At 58.2% G+C, this 20670-nt stretch overlaps 1 protein-coding gene across 2 annotated transcripts; it reads right to left on the bottom strand.

Moving 5' to 3' along the window:
* Positions 1 to 1647: 1647 nt before the first annotated feature.
* Positions 1648 to 19740, bottom strand: LMNB2 (lamin B2; the record flags this gene model as incomplete). 2 transcript variants are annotated; one of them, XM_082835079.1, is made up of 12 exons in its annotated part: positions 1648 to 1938; positions 2549 to 2662; positions 2844 to 2963; positions 3479 to 3586; positions 3665 to 3938; positions 4034 to 4254; positions 4384 to 4509; positions 4630 to 4800; positions 6353 to 6478; positions 6561 to 6717; positions 11016 to 11152; positions 19453 to 19740. In XM_082835079.1, the coding sequence occupies 12 exons, from the start codon at positions 19738 to 19740 to the stop codon at positions 1897 to 1899; spliced, it is 1884 nt and encodes a 627-aa protein (XP_082691205.1). In that variant the 3' UTR covers positions 1648 to 1896. The 2 variants fall into 2 exon arrangements, with proteins under 2 accessions (XP_082691205.1, XP_082691204.1); XM_082835078.1 differs by having other exon boundaries at positions 3479 to 3938.
* Positions 19741 to 20670: the final 930 nt, after the last annotated feature.

Genomic DNA, 20670 nt, shown 5'->3' with positions numbered 1-20670 from the left:
CCAAGGGCATCCCAGCGCCTGTCTGGGCCACTTCCAGGCTCCACCCAAGATCTCAAGCAGGCAAGAAAATTCATCTGCTGGGAACAACCCCTACCAGTGAGCCTGGGGGCTCTGCAGGCACTAGGGCAGCCCTTGGGCTGTTTTTCAGGACCTCTGGGCCTGCAGGGAGGGTGGGGCCCTCTCCCTTCCTTCCTGTCCTCGAGCCCAGCCTGCAAAACTGCTTCAGCAATTCAGACCCCAAATTCCAGGACAGACCTCTGATCCCCAGAGACTCTCAAAATACCTTGAAGGATGTAGCCAATGCAGTTCCCACTTGCTTGAGTGCCACCCAGCCCCACCCTCCCAGCATCTCATCAGGCTCCCCAGACCCTCACGCTCCCTCAGCTCCTGCTACTTCTGGGAGAAGGAAGACAGCCCGCGGTCCAGGGACTCAGGTGGCCACGGAAAGGTGCTCGGACTTAAAGCCAGAGTCTGCAGGGGATTCTAGACTCAGAAGCAGCTTAGTTTTGTCGGCCACTGGCACCTTCCCGGCCTGGGGCTCAGGCCTCGGGCCCTCGTCGCCATGATCGATTCCCAGGGAAAGGAGGCAGGCGGGCTGCTCCCGGCCTGGGGTGGGGGCAGGCCACCTCCATGGCTCAGTATTGCGTCTTTTAAGACTTGAGCTGCGCTTACTGAAAGAAGTTTGCCGTCTGGGGCCTCAGAGCCCACAGAGACAGGCGCCCCAATGCCACCCCCTCGGGGGACTGTCCTGGTGACCCTGGCATACATGAGCCCCTGAGGTGGGATCCAGGCAATGTGTGTACTGACCGATGTAAAAAAATAAATATCCGTTAAAAAAATAACTTCTGTGTATCTACGTGGCAGAGGCGTCGAAGGTAAGCTGATGCAGGGAGGGGGCGGCCAGGCGGCCAGAAGCTGGACCGTGACATGGAGCCATCCCGTAGGGGTCAACTGGCCCGGGCAGGTCTGTCTCAGAAACACCATTTCAGCAAGAAGTTACAGAGGAAGCCGCGATATTAGTATATGCCCAAGAATACACGTGAGTCAGCGTGCCCTGTGCACAAGGCACAGAGTCGGAGAACGGGGAGTCCAGCGTCTCGCCCTGAAGTCACCCTCCTCCGACGGGAGGGTGGGAAGCGGTGGTTACAGGTGGACATCGTGCTGGAGCCCAAGGCATTTGTTTCCGAATTCGTCACACCTGTCCCCTCAAGGCTTACCTGAGGACAAGTCTTATAACGGATCCCCGTAAGGTGAGGAACTCAGCTGCAGAGAGCCCCAGAAGCGTGAGGCTCCAGCAGCCAGAGAGGGAGCCAGGAGGCCGACCCCACGCACCCCATTCCTGAGAGCAGAGCAGAAACTGTGACAAAGCCCAAGCCCAGGCCTGACGGTAGAAGCCTGCGATTCCCTTGCTCTGGCGCTCGGCTGGCTGAGCCACCAAACTTCCACAGGGTGCCCCTTCCCCCACCAGGTCAGAACCTGGATGCTGAATCTGGTTTGTTTAAAAGCTTAATAAAACAAACAACTATTGGATTCCTACGTGCAGTTCTGCTCTGTCCACCTCAGGCCTCCTCTCCCGCCCTGACCCCAGGCTGCAGCTGAGACCGAAGCGGTGGACGGGCCCCCTGGACTCCCAGCCCAAAGCCCGCTAGCCACTCGGCTCCTGGGCCCCGAACTCAACTGAAAGGTGAGAACGGGGCACTTAACACTCTGGACAGTGGTGATGAAGGGCCCAGGGAAACCCAGCGACAGGAAAGTTCAGCAGAGACCCACCCCCACGCTCTGGCAGTTCGCTTAAAAACTCTCTAGAAATGTACCAAGGACTAAAGAAGCCAACGATATAAAAATAGTTTTCAGTGGCCCTGGATAAAGAAAGACGTGTGACGAGGCATGTTCGGTTCACATGACGCGGCAGCCTCGAGAGGTGGTCCTCGGATCCCCCTGCAAGGAAGGATGGCACCAGTGAGGAGGCCAGGAAGGTGGCTGGTGGCCCCAGCCCCCTCCAGGAGGGGCTGGACCGGGGCATGGCCTGAGCCACCATGAGAAGCTCAGCTCCCAGCAAGATGACCCCAGCCTCAATGGTCCCTGTTCCAGAACCTTCCATGTCTCCTTCACCTCTGTTCTGAGCTACAGAACACGGTACAATTGTTTCAGACCCCGGAGCGTCTTGCACTTATATCTCATTCAGTGTGGTTCCTTGGCTCCCCACCTTCCCCCCAAAGCCATTATTAAGCCACCAGCACCCCACTCTGGAGGAAACGTGGTAACAGGGGGTTCGCTGAGAACCCTCGGGGCTCCACCAGAGTCACTTTGAGATGCAACAGGCTTTGAACACCCCACTCCCAGGGTGCCTGGGCCAGTACCCTAAGGTCCACACAACAAGCAAGCCCGGGAGGCGAGGGCAGCTGGCTCCATGGCCTGCCTCTGGCTGTGAGCTCTGCGGCCTGGCCGAGCCAGGGCGAGACCTGGGAGGTGCCCAGAGCAGCCGCGTAAACAGGGCCCACAAGCGTGTGCACGTGCGAGTGTGCGCGTGCCGCCTGGGAGCCTCTACCTGCTGATGGAAAAGATCCTCCTCTCCAAACTCGGCCGCCTCGTCCTCACCCTCCTCCCCGTCCTCGGCCTCCCGCGCCACCGAGGACTGCTTCACGGTTCTCATGGCCACTTCCTGTGCAAGACGACACAGCAGCTGCAGATGGCCACCCCAGGTGCTGGGGGCCCAGCCCACAGGCGAGGTGGTCAGGATGCTCGGATGCCCAGGACCCGGCCCAAGCTGCGCTCACGTGCCCTGCTGGCCAAGTCCCCGCCCCAGGAGGGACGCCAGGACCGAGGCAGAGGGAGGTGCTCACCTCCCCGTCAGCATTGACCAGGATGGTCCGGAAGCTCTCGCCCGTGCCCCAGCTGTTCTGGCTCTTCCACACGAGCGTTGACGGGGGGCTGTGAGCCACCCCTGCACCGGCTGCCCATACCTGGGGACACAGGAGGGCCTCCCGGTTAATGTCAGCTCCGGTCCCAGTGGCATGTACCACCAGCCGGCCCTCTATCACAGGCTCCCTCGATGCCCTGGGTGTTTAATCCTCCTGGCCCTACTGGGTCCTGGCTAGAGATGACAGTCACCAGGGTATGGTAGAAGAGACTGAGGTTCACAGTGACCAGGGCAAACGGGCCAGGCTGGAATCGGAAGCCCTAGAGTCCATGCCTATTGGCTGTCATGTGTCTCACCAGTGCCTGGACAGACAGCCCAGACAGCCTGGACTCAGCCCCACCTCCACCATGGACCCCCAGCACATCACTTAGGCCCTCCCAAGGGCTCCAGGGAAGCCCGGATGAAGAAACACTGGCACACAGGTGATCTGTGACAGCAGGCAGCTGTTCTCAGCGCCGGGGCTCCATCCCTGTAATGCTCTCCCCCCGCACTCTGGTCCCCCCACCCCATCCCAGTCGCACCTCACATCCTGCCCGCTCCCTCTCCGCAGCCACCTACCGTGACCGTCTGGCCGGCCCGCAGCACATACTTCGGCGTGAACTTGTAGGCGATCTCCTCCCCTTCTAGGATCTGCCTCTTGATCCTCCAGTTGCCCAGAGACTGATCCTGGCAAAGGGGACGGGCGTTGGCCCACGTCTCCGAGAAGACCCAGCGGGCTCCCCACGGGCTGGGTGGGGGCCTCACCTTGTCCGAGCTGTTCTTCAGCTGCACAAACTTGCCCTCCAGGTCGATCTCCTCGATGCTGATGCTGCCCGAGGCCGAGGCCTGCTGGGCCAGGCGGAAGCTGCTGCTGCTGGAGCCGGTGCCGCTGGAGCCCGTGCCCAGCGGCTCCTCCACCTCCAGCCGCTTCCGCTTGCTGCGGCCCAGGCGCCCGGACACGGACACGCTGCTGCCGCTGCTGCTCGATGTGGCCCGCGAGATGGTGATGCGCGATGACGGGCTGGGGGACAGCTTCAGCCTGGGGGGCGGGGTCGCGGGGTGCCTGGTGACTCAACCCGCCCGGCCCGGGACAACACGCTCGCCTCACCCCCACCCCCGCCGCGCTGCGCCCACCTCTCCTCCTCGCCCTCCAGGAGCTTGCGGTAGGCGCTGATCTCCATGTCCAGGGCCAGCTTGACGTCCAGCAGCTCCTGGTACTCGTTCAGCTGCTGCTGCATCACGTCCCGCATCTCCGTCATCTCCCGCTCCTTGGCGTCCAGCATCTTCCGGAACTTGTCCCGCTCCCCGGCCACGGTCTCCTCCAGCTCCCGGATCCGGTCCTCGGCCGCATTCGCCTGGGGCGGGGTCCACGCGCGTCACAGGGGGAAGCCCGGCCACCTCCGGGCCTCTTCCCCGCACCGACGACAGCGGTAGGGACGACGGGACGGGGCCTGAGGAGGGGTCCGGGGGCTCTGGCCAGTCACCTGCTTCTGGAGGCCGGAGAGCTGGTAGCTGAGGGACTCAACCCGCATGCGGGCCTCCTTAAGCTCCTCCCGAGCGGCGCTGGCGGCCTTGTCGTTCTGGTCGGAGCTCAGCTTGGCGTTGTCCAGCTGCGGGGACACGAGAGTGCGTGAGAGCCCGGGAAAGCCCGCGCGGGGCTGGACGCGGCGCTGGCGGGGCAGGGCGGGGCAGGGCGGGGCAGGGCGGGGCAGGGCGGGGCACACGGGCACCTTGGCCTGGTAGGTCTGCTCCAGCTCCAGGCGGTACAGCCGCACTTGCTCATCGTGCTGCGCCCGCAGCTCCTCCAGTGCCTGGGCCATCTTGAAGTCATACTCCTGCTGCCGGCTGCTGTCCACCTCCACCAGGCGCCGCTCGTGTCGCCGTCGCGTCTCCCGCACCTCCTGGGGACACAGCCGCGCGCTCACCGCCCCGGCCTGCTCACCAGCGTCCTGGACCCACCAGGGGCTGGACCGAGGACACGGTTCACAACCACTGAAGAGCGGCTGCCCAGCGTCTCCCAGCTGACGGCCAATCAACACACGTGCCCCTCCACACACGGGAGCAACACTCAGTAATGTAAAGGGGTGAAGCCCTGACACTCGCTACAACGTGGATGGACCCTGAGAACACGAGAGAAGTGAGAGAAGCCAGACACAGGACACAAAGCGTGTGATTCCACTGACGGAAACGTCCAGAACAGGCAGATCCACAGACACAGAGAGTGGGTTCGTGGTTGTCAAGGACTGGGGAGGGGGATGCAGTGACTGCTGATGGGGACGGGGCTTCTATTGGGGTGATGGAATGTTCTGGAATTAGATAGAGGTGGTGGTTACACAATACTGTGAATGTGCTCAATTTCATTAATTAATTGTATGCTTTAAAACAGTTTTGTTATATTAAAAAAACTGGAACGCTAACAGTAACGGGTACAGTTTCTTTTGGGGGGTGACAGAATGTTCTGGAATTAAGCAGTGATGGCTGCACAGTTCTGTGAATGGACTAAAAATCCAGTCTAAATTGTAAACTTTGAAAGATTTCTGGTATGGGAATGTTTCAATAAAGCTGTTATTAAAAAAAAGAATTCCTGATGGAGCCCATCCCGGGTGTCTGAGGTCCGAGACAGGACAGCAGTGGGTCGAGACAGTGACCAGCTGACAGATGCCCCAGCCACATGTGCCAGGAGTTGACCAGACAGCGGTGGAGTCAAGGGCAGAGGGGGCAGCCCCACAGCTCAGGGCCTCAGACGAAGCTCACTCCACAGACCTCAGTCACTCATGTCTGGCACCGGTTTGTGGAACAATAGGAATTGTTTCTAAAGAAAGCCAAGCATTTACAAAGGAGTGTGGTGGACCCTCAGCAGAATGCCCACCCCGCCCCCAGGCCCGCCTCAGGGACCCTCCCACCCCGCCGCCCCCCCCCACGTGGCCTCCTCACGGGATCCCTGACAGATGTGAGCTGCTTCTTGGCGCCCCTGGCCGCTCTGGCTAGAGCGGGGCCTGGCTGGAGCTGGAAGCCGCTCTGTGGCTGCATGGGCACCCTTCCCGCCAGCACTCTTCCAGAGCAGTGAGTGTGGGAAGTGGCCCGGCCCCCAGGGTTCTGTTCTGCTGCACGACAGCACAATGGGCTGTGATGAGGTGGGAGGGCCCAGCGATGAGGAGGCGGGGGAGGGTCTGCAGGGGGCTGAATTGCGGCCCTCCCAAAAGGTGTGCCCATGTCCTGGTCCCCAGAACCTGTGAGTGTGACCTTCCTGGACAAAGGGTCTTTGCAGATGTGATTAAGGGTCTCAAGACCATCCTGGATTACCCGGGTGGCCCTAAATCTTGAGTACAAGTGTCCTTGGAAGACACAGATGAGCAGGGGAGAGACAGAGTGACGGCCACGTGACGACAGAGGTGGGCATCAGGGTGACGTGGGAAGGAGGGAGCACCCTGGTTCCGCCGGGCGGGGCCCCACCTCCTCAAAGACGTCCTTGCGGAAGGCCAGCTCCTCCTGCAGGCTCTGGCAGCGGTTCTCCAGGTCCACGCGCATCAGCGTCTCCTTCTCCAGCTGCTTTTTGGCCACTGCGTGCCCATCCTCCGCCTGAAGACGTGGGACAAGCAGCTGGTGACACTGTCTGCCTCAGCAGGCGGTCCTTGGGGGCCTGCAGCCCACCCACAGCTACCTTGGCCAGCTGGGCCCTCAGCTCCACCACGTCGTTCTCCAGGGCGCGCTTGTCGCTGAGAGCAGCGGCCAGCTCTGCCTCACTCTGGTGGAACACGGACTCCAGGTCCTTGACGCGGCCCTGGGCCACCGTCAGCTCGCCCTCCCTCTTCTTTGCGCTGAAAGTCAGGGGCAGAAGTTAGCAGGCAGCCCCGATGCCCAAGGCCAACTTCACGTCTGCCTCTGGGCCCCGGGTCCCGACCTAGCATCCCTCTCAGTAGCACAGCCTCACCTCTTGGCACCAAAGGTGCCCCATCTTCAAACCCACTCTGTATCAGGGGGACCCCGCCAGCCGCTCAAAATAACCCTCAAGACGTGGGTTTTCATGTCCTTTTCCAAGACTTTTGGGCACAGGAAGGGTCATTTAGAGGAGAACTCTGATTTTTTTTTTTAATGTATTATTTATTTACTTTTTTTTTTTTTGGCCACGCCATGCGACTTGCAGGATCTTAGTTCCCTGACCAGGGATCGAACCCGCACCCTTGACAGTGAAAGTGCCAAGTCCTAACCACTGGACGACCAGGGAATTCCCTGTGTATAATTTATTAAAGTAACAAATTAAAACCTCGGCCTGGGGCTTCCCTGGTGGCGCAGCGGTTGAGAGTCCGCCTGCCGATGCAGGGGACACAGGTTCGTGCCCCGGTCCGGGAAGATCCCATATGCCGCAGAGTGGCTGGGCCCGTGAGCCATGGCCGCTGAGCCTGCGCGTCCGGAGCCTGTGCTCCGCAACGGGAGAGGCCACAACAGTGAGAGACCCGTGTACCGCAAAAAAAAAACAACAAAAAACCTCGGTCTTTGAAAAGTCGATCTCATTTGTAAACTTAAGCTATTTTAGGCGGGCCTGCCCAGCTTCTAACAGACAATTATCTCCAACATGAAATATTTAAGATGCCAAATAGACTTTTCTAACACACAACTCTTAAAAAAGGGGGAACATTTCTGAACGCTGCTCTAAATCTCCTTGGGGTTGACAGCTTGCCCACTTCCCCACCAAGGAACTGAAACTGCCCGGCAGCAGGGGGGACAGCCAGGGTCTCTCCCAGTGGGCACTGCAAGAGGTGGAGCAGCAGCCCTGGCAGCCCACCCCCTTCCCTGGTCCTGACAACCACAGACGTCCCCAGGACCATGCCCGGTGTCCCCTGGGGGCCGGACCACCCTGGGTGACAACCACTGGCAACACCACACCAGTTCGAGGGGACGAGGCATAAAGTCCGGTGACTTCGGCCTCCAGGCTGACCCCGTCCTCACAGGAGCTCTGTGCAGGTGTTGCACGATGGCCTCTATGAGGGTCTGGGGGCTTGCAGCCCACATTCCTGAGCTTAAGCCACACAGTCCCGGTTCTTCCACTCACGGCGTGGGGCTGCAAATCCCACATCCCTGGAGGGTTTGGGGAAACTAGAACCATCTGACACATCATTCCTGAGGACCAGCTTCATGAAAAGACCGTCCTCACACTAGAGATACATCTGCCAACACCCCTGTCTTCGTGGAGAACTTTCTCATAGGTGCAGACAGCAGTGCAACGTGCTGCCCTCAGCCGAGACCGGCGCGGTCCGAGGCTGGATGAAGCAGGAGGGGACGGGTGTGTGCCCGGCAGGAGCTGCTGGGCGTGGCCCTTGAGCCGGAGCCGCGAAGCCAGGGGCTGGGCCTCGTCTTTGGCAGGATCGGGGCGTCGGGCAGAGCAGAGTGCAGAGGAGTGAGGTGAGGCGCGCAGGCAGGTCAAGGTCAGCCACAAGGCGAGGGCGACAGCAGCAGAGGGATCAGGAAACGTGACAGATTTCTAGACGTCTTCACCCCATGCTAGGGCTCTGCAGAACGACACAGAATGGTCCAGAAAGCAGGGGTGCCAGCAGCCCTCACTGGCTTACGTGCCTGCTTCTTAACAGCTTCCAGGCGCGAAAGCAGATTCCTCCCTTGGAGCCCTAATTCCGGGAGGATTAGGCGGGAGCACCCGGCCTGTCAGTCCTCCACTTGACCACCTGCGTTTCCATCATCACAGTTTTCGCGATATATTTGGTGGGAAAAGAAAAGCACTGCTGTAACCTGTCAGGAGGTTCACCTTGCTCGCTGTCACGTGCCACCCACACCTGTCTGTGAGGGCTGCGAGCCGAAGAGCAGGAAGCGAGGCTGTTGGGCAAAGCACCTGCGGATGTGAGTGCCCACAGCCCGGGAAGCCTTCCTCCCAGAGCAGGGGCCAAAGCGAAAGCCACCAGCCCGGGTGCCCAACGGCGGACACAGCTGCTACCCTAAGCTGCCGCAGGAGGCTGGAGCACGGCCGAGGGGCTGGGACGGCATCACGACACAGGTGCCATCGATGACCAGGCTCGAGGTCAGGAAAGCCTTGTGTTGTCTGACGGCGTCCACCTTGAGTTTAAATTTAAAAAGGTGGAAAAGAAATGCACCAGGTTGGCCTCGGAGATTCTGTCTGGGCAGAGGCTCATGGAGACTTTCATTTTTCTCTTGAAATTGAATGCATTATCTGCTTTCTCGCCAGGGAGTATCTATGACTCTGATAAGCAGAAAGAAACGTGACCTCTCGGCCCAGACAAGGAGCAACACGCAGGTTAAAGGTGTCTGGGAGGTTCAGGGCCTGAGAGGGGCCAGGGGAATTCCAGAATTCTCCTAATCTTCTCCAAGAAGCTCAAGTCCCTTTTTAATTAAAAAATGTAATAAATTAGGAATTCCCTAGTGGTCCAGTGGTTAGGACTCCGCGCTTTCACTGCCGAGGGCGTGGGTTCAATCCTCGGTCGGGGAACCAAGATCCCGCAAGCCGGGAGGTGTAGCCAAAAGGGAAAAAAAAAAAAGTAATAAATTGATGGGATATCCAGTTTACCTGGCTGTTTTAAAAGTATACAGATTGCCTTTGCTGCTCATCAAAGACCAGGTGACTATACTGTGCGGGTCTGTCTCTGGGCTCTCTGTTCTCTTCCACGGAGGAACCAGAAACACATCACCAAGTGACAGAAGACAGTCTGAGAAGGCGACACACAGTGATTCTAACTCCAGGACATTCTGGAAAAGGCAGAGCTATGTGGGGACAGTAAAAGGATCCTTGGGAAAAAAAAAAAGGATCCTTGGTTTCCAGGGGTTGGGAGAAAGCATGAGTCAGAGGAGCACATGGGATTTTCAGGGCAGTGAAACTACTCTGTGTGATACTGTGATGGTGGACGCGTGTCAGTGTACATTTGCCCAAACCCAGAGACTGCAGGACACCAACGGAGAACCCCTATGTCAACTACAGACTTCAGCTAAGAAGAATGTATTAATATTGGCTCTTCGGGCTACCCTGGTGGCGCAGTGGTTGAGAGTCCACCTGCCAATGCAGGGGACACGGGTTCGTGCCCCGGTCCGGGAAGATCCCACATGTCGTGGAGTGGCTGGGCCTGTGAACCATGGCCGCTGAGCCTGCACGTCCAGAGCCTGTGCTCCGCAACGGGAGAGGCCACAACAGTGAGAGGCCCGCGTACAGCAAAAAAAAAAAAAAAAAATTGGCTCTTCAATCGTGACAAGGCGGCACACCCATTACTGCAAGGTGGTCATCATCGGGGACCCTGGAGAGGGATTTGGGGAAACCTGTACTTTCCACTCATTTTCCTGTAAACCTAAAACTGTTCAAAAACAAAAAAAATCTCTATTAATGATAATTTAGAAGTCTACTAATTAGAAAAAAATGAAAAAGAACCCTGCAAACGTGAAGGTGGCAGTCAGCTGCTGCTGGGACTATGAATGGGGACTGGAGCCCGGGTCCAGGCCTCAGTCCTGGTCCCTGCCACGCCAAGGGACCATGGATGACTCCTCCCCACACCTCATCCTCGGCTTCCCCTCTAACCGGAGTTGATGCCAGCCAGGACCTGCTGGGGTCGCCGTCAGCAGGGAGGAGATCTGGTGTCCCTCACGGAGTCCTTTATCTGAACACTCCACGAGTTTACATCACTTTATTCCTTCTGCTACCATCACCACCAGCACCGCCTTGTCCTCTAAATTTCCTGAGCCTTCTACTCGGGAACAGGTGGGAGACGGTGCTCAAGAATGGGAAGAGAAGGTCACCCGTCGCCCCCGGCTTCCCCGGCTGGGCTCTGTGACCTGGGGCACCCCTCCTCTGGGGAAGGGGAAAGGCACAGGGTTACCAGCTACCAGGGATTCAGTCCCAGGAGAGCTGCTGGGTTTTAACTCTTCCTGGGGCCAAATTATATTGGGGGATAAAGGCTCTAGACGGGGCGGCCAGAGGGCCAGGCCACAGAGGCCGCACCCACCCACCCAGCGGCCCCCAGAACCCACACGGCCCGCTCCCAGGAGGGCTGCCCGAGCCGGGGGCCCCGCTCAGACGGGAGCCGCCACCTCGCACAGGGCGACAACCCCTGCCCCGGGCCCCTGTGCGCCCTAGAATCAGGTGACATCGTGCCGGCTGCAGCCCCACCTCTTGTTGGCTTCCTCCAGGTCGGCCCTCAGCTTCCCAGTTTCGATCTGCAGCCGGGCTCGGTCCCGGGCCGTCTCATCCAGCACCCGGCGGGCATCAGCCAGCTCCGCCTCATACAGTGTCTTGATGCCGCTCACCTGGGGGGACAGCCAGGCCGAGGTGAAGCCCACCCTTCCCCACCAACACAGCTCCCGCTCACCCCGACACTGCCCCACCTGCCCCGGGCCACACCAGCCTGTCCAGGTCACTGGTCCCCATCACTGCCCGCCGCTAGGTCGCACCTGCCAGCTGGGCACACACCTCAGGTCTCCCATCAGCCTCCCTGCCCCGCGCCAAGGGGCACAGGGCCGTGAGCGTGTTTACAAATATCTGGAACCAACAGGACAGTGAGACACCACCTCCCCCCCACGAGGATGGCTACCGTGGAAACGACAGTCGATAACAAGTGCTGGTGAGGTTAGGGAGGAATCGGCACCTCCACGCACGGCCAGGGGATTAAAACGGTACAGCCACCACGGCAGACAGTCTGGCATTTCCTCAGATGGACAAACAGAGCAACCACCAACCCAGCAATTCCACCCCCAGGAATCTACCCGGGAGAAATAACACACATCTTACACAAGACCCATGCGCATGCGTCACAGCCCCATCACTCCTCATGGCCCCAACGTGGGAACAACCCAAATGCCCATCAGCAGATGACAGATAAACAGAATGTGGTCCCTCCACACATGGGAGCACCACTCAGTTGTGAGAAAGGGTGACGCCCTGACCCTCGCTACCACGTGGACAGACCCTGAGAACACGATGCTCAGCGAGAGAAGCCAGACACAGGAGGACACACGGTGTGTGATTCCATCGATGGGAAACGTCCAGCACAGGCAGATCCCCAGGGACAGACAGTGGGTTCATGTCAAGCGACTGGATGAGGGTGAGGGGGTGACCACTAATGGGGCCGGGGCTTCTTCTTTTTTTTTTTTTAGTGCAATTCTGTTTTGTTATGTTTTTTTTGAGATATAGTTGATGTACGATATTATATAAGTTTCAGGTATATGACACAGTGATTCGCAATTTTTAAGGGTTATACTCTATTCATAGTTACTAAAAAATATTGACTATACTCCCTGTGTTGTACAATGTATCCTTGTAGCTTATTTACTTCATACATAACGGTCTGTTCCTCTTAATCCCCTACCCTATCTTGCCCCTCCCCAAGAAGGGGTTTCCTTTGGGGAGATGGCTGCACAGCTCTAAATATATTAACCACTCCTGAACTTAGAGCAGAGTTTAACTGGGTGAACTGCATGAGACGGGAATTATACCTCAATAAAGTGGTTAAAACACTTTTGGGGGCTGACACAGAAGGCAGAGGGTGACAAGGCAGCTGGCTTTGAAAGTGGCACCATTTCCCACAAAACTACACCAGAGCAGTGAGTGTCTGTGCCAGGGGTCAGAGGTCAACTTAAGGCCTGGGAGGGTCACTCCCCTCCCTTGCACAGGAAAGGCCCCTGAGCCCACGAGGCTCAGGGGAGCTGCCAAGGACCTGCCACTTGGTTGGGTGACCACCATCCCCGTTTGCCTGGGACCGAGGGGATTCCAGGATGTGGGATTTTTGAGGGTTCAAACCGGAATGTCCCAGGCAGATCAGAACGAATCCAGAAGAGGTGGGATTTAATAGCCAGTCTGATCTCAGACTCCCACCCTCTCCAGCTGGGGCCTGGCTCTCCCACCTCAATCCAGCACTCCTGGTCATTTCATCCCACAGGTAGGGGGGGTATGGGCTCTTGGCCCCATTTCACAAATGGGGAAACTGAGGCACAGGACAGCACACTGCCCTCTCCTGACCTGTCAAGGTACGGGGCAGAGCAGTCCGCTGGGGGCAATTCCGAGAGGGGGACACGCAGGGGATGTGTCTCTGCCCTCTCTCCCCGCCCATCCAGTCACCTTCCAGCACTTTCCTAACCCCAGTGGAGGGCCTGGCACCTAGACAGGGATCTCAGACAAGATCTCCGGCCCCACAGGCTGGGTTCCTACTAGGGACCTGTCTCTCCAGCCTCCCCTCGTGGCACGAGGGGCGCAGATGGACCAACACGACAGAACATCAAGGTGAGATCAGAACAGAAACTGTTGGGGCTCAGGGGGCAGGAAACCCAGCACGAGATCCTGCCTGTACGCCTGATGCTTATCCACAGTGGACGGCAGCATTAATTTCGACTTTTGAAATATCCCATTAAGATACCACTCATGGGGACTTCCCTGGTGGTCCAGCGGTTAGGACTCTGTGCTTCTACTGCAGTGGGTGTGGGTTCGATCCCTGGTTGGGGAAGTTCCATGTACCACGCGGGGCGGCCAAAAAAAAAAAAAAAAGGTACCACTCACACCCCTAACCTGGCCTGCCCAAGAGAAAACACCAGATGAACCCCAATGGGGACACTCCTGTCCCCACCTCACAGCTGCCAGGGCCCCAGGAACCAGGAAAGGTGGGGAACCATCACATCCCACAGAGGCCCAGGAGATGGGAAACCTGGATGTCACAGGGGTCCTGAGGGGTCCTGGGGCAGAGAGGATGGTGGGTCAGCTCAGGAGATCTGAGCAAAGCTAAAGTGATGCAGCACTGTCGGAGAGCAAGCTGTGAGACACACTGACGTGAGATGCTGATGGGGACCCAGTACCGCCCTCAACCTTTGTCTATACACCTAACACTGACCCAAGAAGTAAGCTCGAGGGGCTTCCCTGGTGGCGCAGTGGTTAGGAATCTGCCTGCCAATGCAGGGGACAGGGGTTCAAGCCCTGGTCCGGGAAGAGCCCACATGCCGCGGAGCGACGAAGCCCGTGCGTCACAACTACTGAGCCTGCGCGTCTGGAGCCTGTGCTCCGCAACGGGAGAGGCCGCGACAGTGAGAGGCCCGCGCACCGCGATGAGGAGTGGCCCCCGCTCGCCGCAACTAGAGAAAGTCCTCGCACAGAAACGAAGACCCAACACAGCCAAAAATAATTAATTTTTTTAAAAAAAGAAGCTCGAGCAATTCAAAATACATCGTGCGTTCATCTCTGTGAGCAAGAACGTGGGCGTCCCACTAGCCTCCGTGCCCAAGGCGAGGGCCTCACTTGTCCTAGGCCATCTTGGGTGACTCTCGGGAGTCTTGTTAAAGAGCAGGCAGACCTCAGGGACACAGAGGGTCCCGTTCCAGACCCCTGCAATAAAGCGAGTATCACAATAAAGCGAGTCATACGAATTGTTTGGTTTCCCAGTACATATAAAAGTTATACACAAAAGGACTTCCCTGGTGGCACAGTGGTTAAGACTGTGCTCCCAATGCAGGGGGCCCAGGTTTGATCCCTGGTCAGGGAACCAGATCCCACATGTATGTTGCAACTAAGAGTTCACATGCCACAACTAAGGAGCCCGCCTGCCGCAACTAAGGAACCGACATGCCACAACTAAGGAGCAGGCAAGCTGCAACTAAGGAGCCTGCCTGCTGCAACTAAGACCCGGCACAACCAAATAAATAAATAAATATTTTTTTAAAAAAAAGTTATGCCCAGGGAATTCCCTGGCAGTTCAGTGGTTAGGACTCTGCACTTTCACTGCCAAGGACGTGGGTTTGATCCCTGGGAATGGATCTTTATCCCAAAAGCTGCATGGCTCAGCTAAAAAAAAAACTTTATGCTCACACTATCCTGCAGTCTATTGACTGTGCAATAGCCTTGTGGCAAAAAAAACAATGCACAGCCCTTATTTAAAAATACCCTATTAGGACTTCCCTAGTGGCGCAGTGGATAAGAATCCACCTGCCAATGCAGGGACATGGGTTTGATCCCTGGGCCGGGAAGATCCCACGTGCCGTGGAGCAACTAAGCCTGTGAGCCACAACTACTGAAGCCCGCGCGCCTAAAGCCCGTGCTCCGCAACAAGAGAAGCCACCGCAGCGAGAAGCCCACACACTGCAGCGAAGAGTAGCCCCTGCTCGCTGCAACTAGAGAAAGCCTGTGCGCAGCAACAAAGACACAACACAGCCAAAAAAATATATAAATAAAATTTTTTTTTAATTTTTTAAATTTAAAAAAATAAAAATACTTTATTGCTAAAAAATGCTGTCACCTGAGCCTCAGCAAGTTGTAATCTTTTTGCAGTAGTAACATCAAAGGTCACTGATCACAGATCACCATAACAAATAACACAAATGAAGAAACTGGAAATATATGGAGAAAGATCAAAACGTGACACAGAGACCTGAAGGGAACAGACTTGCCCAAGGCAGTGTTGCCACAGACCTTCAATTTGTAAAAATGCAGCGCAATGACCCGAGATGTGTCGGTGCTCGGTTCTCACAGCGTTTTGGGCGTGCGCGCGCATGTGCACACCCATCTGTGTGTCTTAGTAAGGCAATCCTCTACAGCCAGGACTGCAAACTCAGGCCCAGGCGCCAAAATTCCAGCCCACCAGCTGTTTTTGTCCAGCCTGTGGGACTAAAATGGTTTTTATGTTTTCAAATTGGCTGGGTGAAAAAAAAGAAAAAGGTATCTCATGACACAGGCACCCATATGAAGTGCACATTTCAGTGTGTATACATAAAGCTTTATTGTCAGGCAATCTGCGCATTCCTCCATGTACTGCCCGGGGCAGCTTCCCCACCACAAAGGCCGAGCTGAGTGCTCAAGCCTGAAACCATCAGCCCACAAAGCTGAGAACAACTCCAGCCCTTTCCAGAAAACATCTGCCGAACCCAATCGACAGCACTGGGACGATGGAGAAAATTCTATCTAGAGGAGGACGCGCAGATGGCCAATGTCACAAAGGCTCTTTCAACCAGTGAACAGGGCTTCTCCAGGCAGGCCTGTGCCTCCCTGCACTGTGACACTTGGGACAGTCCTGTGGGAGCCCCGGGCACAGCTTGGGCCTTTAGTTCTGTCTTTTCCGGCCGGTGCGGGAACGATCGCCGAGCTTGAGGAATCCCAGCAAGTGTGCTGCCGTGGAGCAGCAGGGCTCGCGTCACCCGATGTGGCCTTTTCCTGGGGCCCCTGACTTACCCTGTGAGGACCCGCCTGCGTCCCAGGGATTGAGAACCACAGCCAAACACCGGCCCTCCCCAAACTCCCAGAGCCCAGCTCAGCTCTTGCTCCCGGGGTCCACCTGGGGAGCACCCTCCGACCTCCGCAGCAATGGGACACCTGGGCAGCAAGGGGGAAGAAAGCGAAGCCCAGAGGAACTCAACATCCGATGCGGAGGCTCCCCGGAGAACCCCCCTCCCTCCCTGGCCCACTCCTGCCCCCTCAGCACCCATGATCCTTCTCAAACAGAAATCTAGCCAGCCCCCACCCTCCCAGAAACCCTCCAGTGACATCTGCATGTGGCATTCGCCCCATTACCGCTCACCCGGCCAGAAGATGCATCATCTGACTTCCGATGGGAAAGGCTAGAGTCTACAAGTGGCCAGCCCAGGCTTGTGGATGGGAATCTGAGTTTTTACCTTATGCCCCTGGACCCTTCGGATTGATTACAAGCACACAGTGTGCTCACAACATTTTAAACTGCATCATCACAGGATTCCTTAAGTGGCTTCTCAGCCTTGACACTAATGGCATTTGGGGCCAGATCATCCTCTGTGGGGGACCCTCCTGGGCTCTGCGGGGTGTGGAGCAGCATCCCTGCCCCCCCCCAAGTGTGACAACCACAGATGTCCCCAGCCATCACCCAGTGTCCCCTGGGGGCAGATTCCTTCCAGGTGAGGAGCTGCTGAACAGGTAAAGTGCCCTCTGGGAGGCCTGACACACCACGCCCCCCACGCCCTCCGTGCCTCATCCCGCCGCTCCAGCCTGCGCCCTGGCGGCTCCCTGAACCTGCCTGGCCCACCCATCAAGCCCCGCCCCTCCGTAACCCTGGCCACTTGCAGGTCACTCGCGCCGCCCACATGACCACACCACCTCTTGCTCCAGCAGGTTACCGGCTCTCTCCACTGTCCAGCTGAGAGGGGCATTTGTCATCTCACCCCCAAGCTCTAGGACAGCAAGCTAGTGGGAACTCCCCACTCCTGCTGCAAACACGCCTGTCACCTGGGTGGCCCCAGATCCTGAGCACAGCCCTGGGGGATGCTCACTGTGAGGCTGGGCTCCCCTGCATCCCAACCAGCCTCGGCAGCTGCCCAGACACATCCAGTTCCCCAGGCCCTGCCCCTGCATGCACTCTTGAGCACAACATCCATCCAGTGGGGTCCAGCACCCCACGTCCATCAGGCCCACTAGGCTGCCACCCCCAAAGGTCAGCACGGTGGTTCAGCCCGCAGGTGGGACAAGAGGCTGGGGGGAATGATCCCGGGCGCTGACCAGCCTGGCAGGGGGGACCTGGGCCTGCATCCTGAGGACGTGCATGCACTGCTGAAGCAGGTGGCCGCGCTCTGGGTCGGGCCACTCCAGCCCCATTGCACAGACAACAAAACCAAGGCTCTGGGAGGCTGAGTGACCTGCCCAAGGTCACAAATTAAAAGCAGGTTTGAATCCCGAGCCTTAATCCAATCTCAGGCAACCTGATACAGCCCCACCAGCCACCAAGCTTCTACCCCCTGGATGCCCAAGCCACACCTTCTGGGCCCATCCCTACCCTAGGAATCATCACAGGGACAAGAGAACCCACGGGATCCTTCACTACATTGCTTTTATTCTACAAAACAAATGTGAACTCATTGTGGCCCCACAAACAAGCCCCCAAAGTAGGTATTTATTATTATTTCCAATTTACAGAAGAGGCACTGAGCCCAGAGAAGTTAAGTGATTTGCCCAAGATCACAGAGGGTACGTGGCTCCCAGAACTGACCCCCCCACCTCCCCAGCCCCCTGAGGCTCTCCTCCCAGAAGTCAGTCACTGGGCCCATTCTCCGGAGTGGGAGGCCAAGGCTCAGAGCGCTAAGTGCCAACTTCAGACCATGACTCTTGCACGGGGCCCACAGGGGAACCACATGGTGGGCATCCCTCCCCCTTATTCTGAGGACCTGCCCTGGGGTTGGGGGGGGCGCCAGTGGGAGAAAAGGAGGGCACTAGGTTGGCAGCCAGTCCAGACACACCCCACCTAGGACCCCCAGACACCAGCCCTCACATCCGCTTAGGGGACAGGGCTTGTCCAGCCCCTTCTCCCTCAGTCTGCACCAAAACTTCCCGCTGGTTCCCCAAGAACTCATGCCTCCCCCTCCCCTCACATCCCCCAGGACGGGGCAGGGGCTACCAGACTACTAGGCTCCTGCTAACCAGCCAAGGGGTCCCAGGGCCCAACTAAGGGCCTCCCGAATTTCCCATGGGACCTGGGAGACATCAGATTCCCCCCCTCTGACCCCACCCCACCCCAGGCCCTGGTAAAAGACCGAACCTCCTGCCTAACCCCACCCCAATCACCGAACTCCCCAGGATTCATTACAGGACCCCTGCAAAGTTCCAAGGAGAACTGAGACCACTGACTCACCCCAGAGACCCCCCTGAGACCCCCCCACCCCTCCTCAGGACCCCCTCGGAGGGTCTGAGCCTCCCAGTCTCCCCAGAGACCCGAGAACCTCCCCCGTTTTCTCCTAGGACACCCGAACACCCAGACACAGCCCTCAAGACTCCCCACAACTCCCTTAGGGGTGGGGTCCACCCTGGCTCACACCCCATCACTCAGGGGCCCCCTAGAACTCCCCGAATCCCTTGGTGGGCAGAGCCTGCCCCATCTCCCCCTGCCCAGGCAGGCCCCCCCCTTCACTTCCCCAGGCACAACACCCCCAAGGTCCCCTGGAGATCCCTCAGAGGAGGGGACCTGCCCAGTCTGCACCCCTCACCCAGGCCAACCCCCCTCAGGGGACTGGTCAGCCCCAGACTCATGGGATCCGTGAAACACCCAGGAGACCCCCGGTGGGTGGGGACCTGCTCCAGGGTGCACCCTCACTCGGGGCCCCCCAGATACCCTGGGGACCCACCAGAGGACGGGACTCGCCCTAGTCTGCACGTTTCTCAGGGGATCACTCGGGGGGCGGGGCCGGCGCCAGTCTCCACCTCTCGTACGGGGAGGGGGGGGTAGAAAGCCCCGGGGAATCCCTCGTGAGCGTCCGTCCTGGCCTCTACCCCTCACTCAGGCCTCCCGAACCTCCCCGGGGACTCTCAGAGGCAGAAGCCCGCCCCGGCGTGCACCCCTCACTCGAGGGACCCCGAGATCTCCCCACACCCCTCGATGGGCGGGGCCGGAAACAGTCTCCACCTCTCGCACTGGAGGGGTCCCCGAAACCCGCCGGGGACACTCACAGGCCGGGGCCTAACCAAGCGTGCGACCCTCGCCGGGGCCCCCGAAGCCCCCTGGGGACGCCTCGGTGGGCAGGGCCCGCCCCAGTCTCCCCCTCTCGCAGGGGCGTCCCCGAAGCCCCCCGGGGACCTTGAGAGCACGGCCCGCCCCAGCGAGAGCCCCCGGCGCAGCGCCCACCTCGCGCGTGGTCACCTCCTCCCGCTCGGAAATCTTGAGCTGGAGCCGGTCGTTCTCCAGCTCGAGCGCGCGGACGCGGTCGATGTAGTGCGCCAAGCGGTCATTGAGCTCGCGCAGCTCCTCCTTCTCCTGCAGCCGCGACAGGCGCGTGGGCGACAGCGGCGTGGCAGGCCCGCCCGCGCGGCCGGGCGGCGGTGTGGCCATGGCGGCTGCGGCGGCGGAGGCGGCGGCGGCGGCGGCTCGGGGTCCGCGCGGCTCGGAACGGCGGCCGCGGCTCGGCGGGCTCATTCAATCCGACCCGCCGACCAAGATGGCGCCCGCAGCCCGCCGCCGCCGCCGCCGCGGGGCAGCCTGGAACTTGTAGTCCGGCCGGCGCCGCGCGCGGCATGGCGGGAGCTGTAGTCTCCCGCTCAGTTTCCCGCGCTGTCCCGGAGCCAAACCGCCGGGCTCCAAATCCCAGCTGGGCCAATGTGTGAAACCGGGTTTCTTTCCGGGATTCAGTTTCCCCTCTTGTATAACCTACCTACCTACCTCTTTGGAGATTCATTAAAATTAAAGGTGGGGTGGTGAAGGAACCTCAGAAATATGTTCGGTGATCTCACCGATATGTGGAATTAAAAAAAAAAAAAATCAAAAATACCCCAGGCTCATGTAGATACTGTCAAGTTGTCCTCTGAAGAGGTTTACCAGTTTACACTTTTGCAACAATGTATGAGATTGTCTGTTTTCCTGAATTGCTGTCAACCCTGAATCATCTTTTATTTTATTTATTTTTTTAATTTATTATTTATTTTATTTTATTTATTTTTCGCTGTGTTGGGTCTTCGTTGCTGCGCGGGCTTTCTCTAGTTGCGGCAAGCGCAGGCTACTCTTTGTTGCGGTGCGCAGGCTTCTCATTGCGGTGGCTTCTCTTGTTCTGGAGTACGGGCTCTAGGTGCGCAGGCTTCAGTAGTCGTGGCTTGCGGGCTCTAGAGCACAGGCTCAGTAGTTGTGGCGCACGGGCTTAGTTGCTCCGCGGCATGTAGGATCTTCCCGGACCAGGGCTTGAACCCGTGTCCCCTGCATTGGCAGGCGGATTCTTAACCACTACGCCAAGAGGGAAGCCCTGAATCATCTTTTAAATTATTTTATTTATTTGAATTTCTTTTTATGTCCATAAGCAAAGTTTTGCCATTTTCTTTTGTGTATGTGTGTTTTTGTTTTTGTTTTGAGGTATAG

The sequence above is a fragment of the Leucopleurus acutus genome (assembly GCF_964270905.1).
Source record: "Leucopleurus acutus genome assembly, chromosome: 3".
NCBI classification, from domain to species: Eukaryota; Metazoa; Chordata; class Mammalia; order Artiodactyla; family Delphinidae; genus Leucopleurus; species Leucopleurus acutus.
Note: the sequence above shows the minus strand (reverse complement) of the source record. Positions and strands in the feature narration are given on the sequence as shown.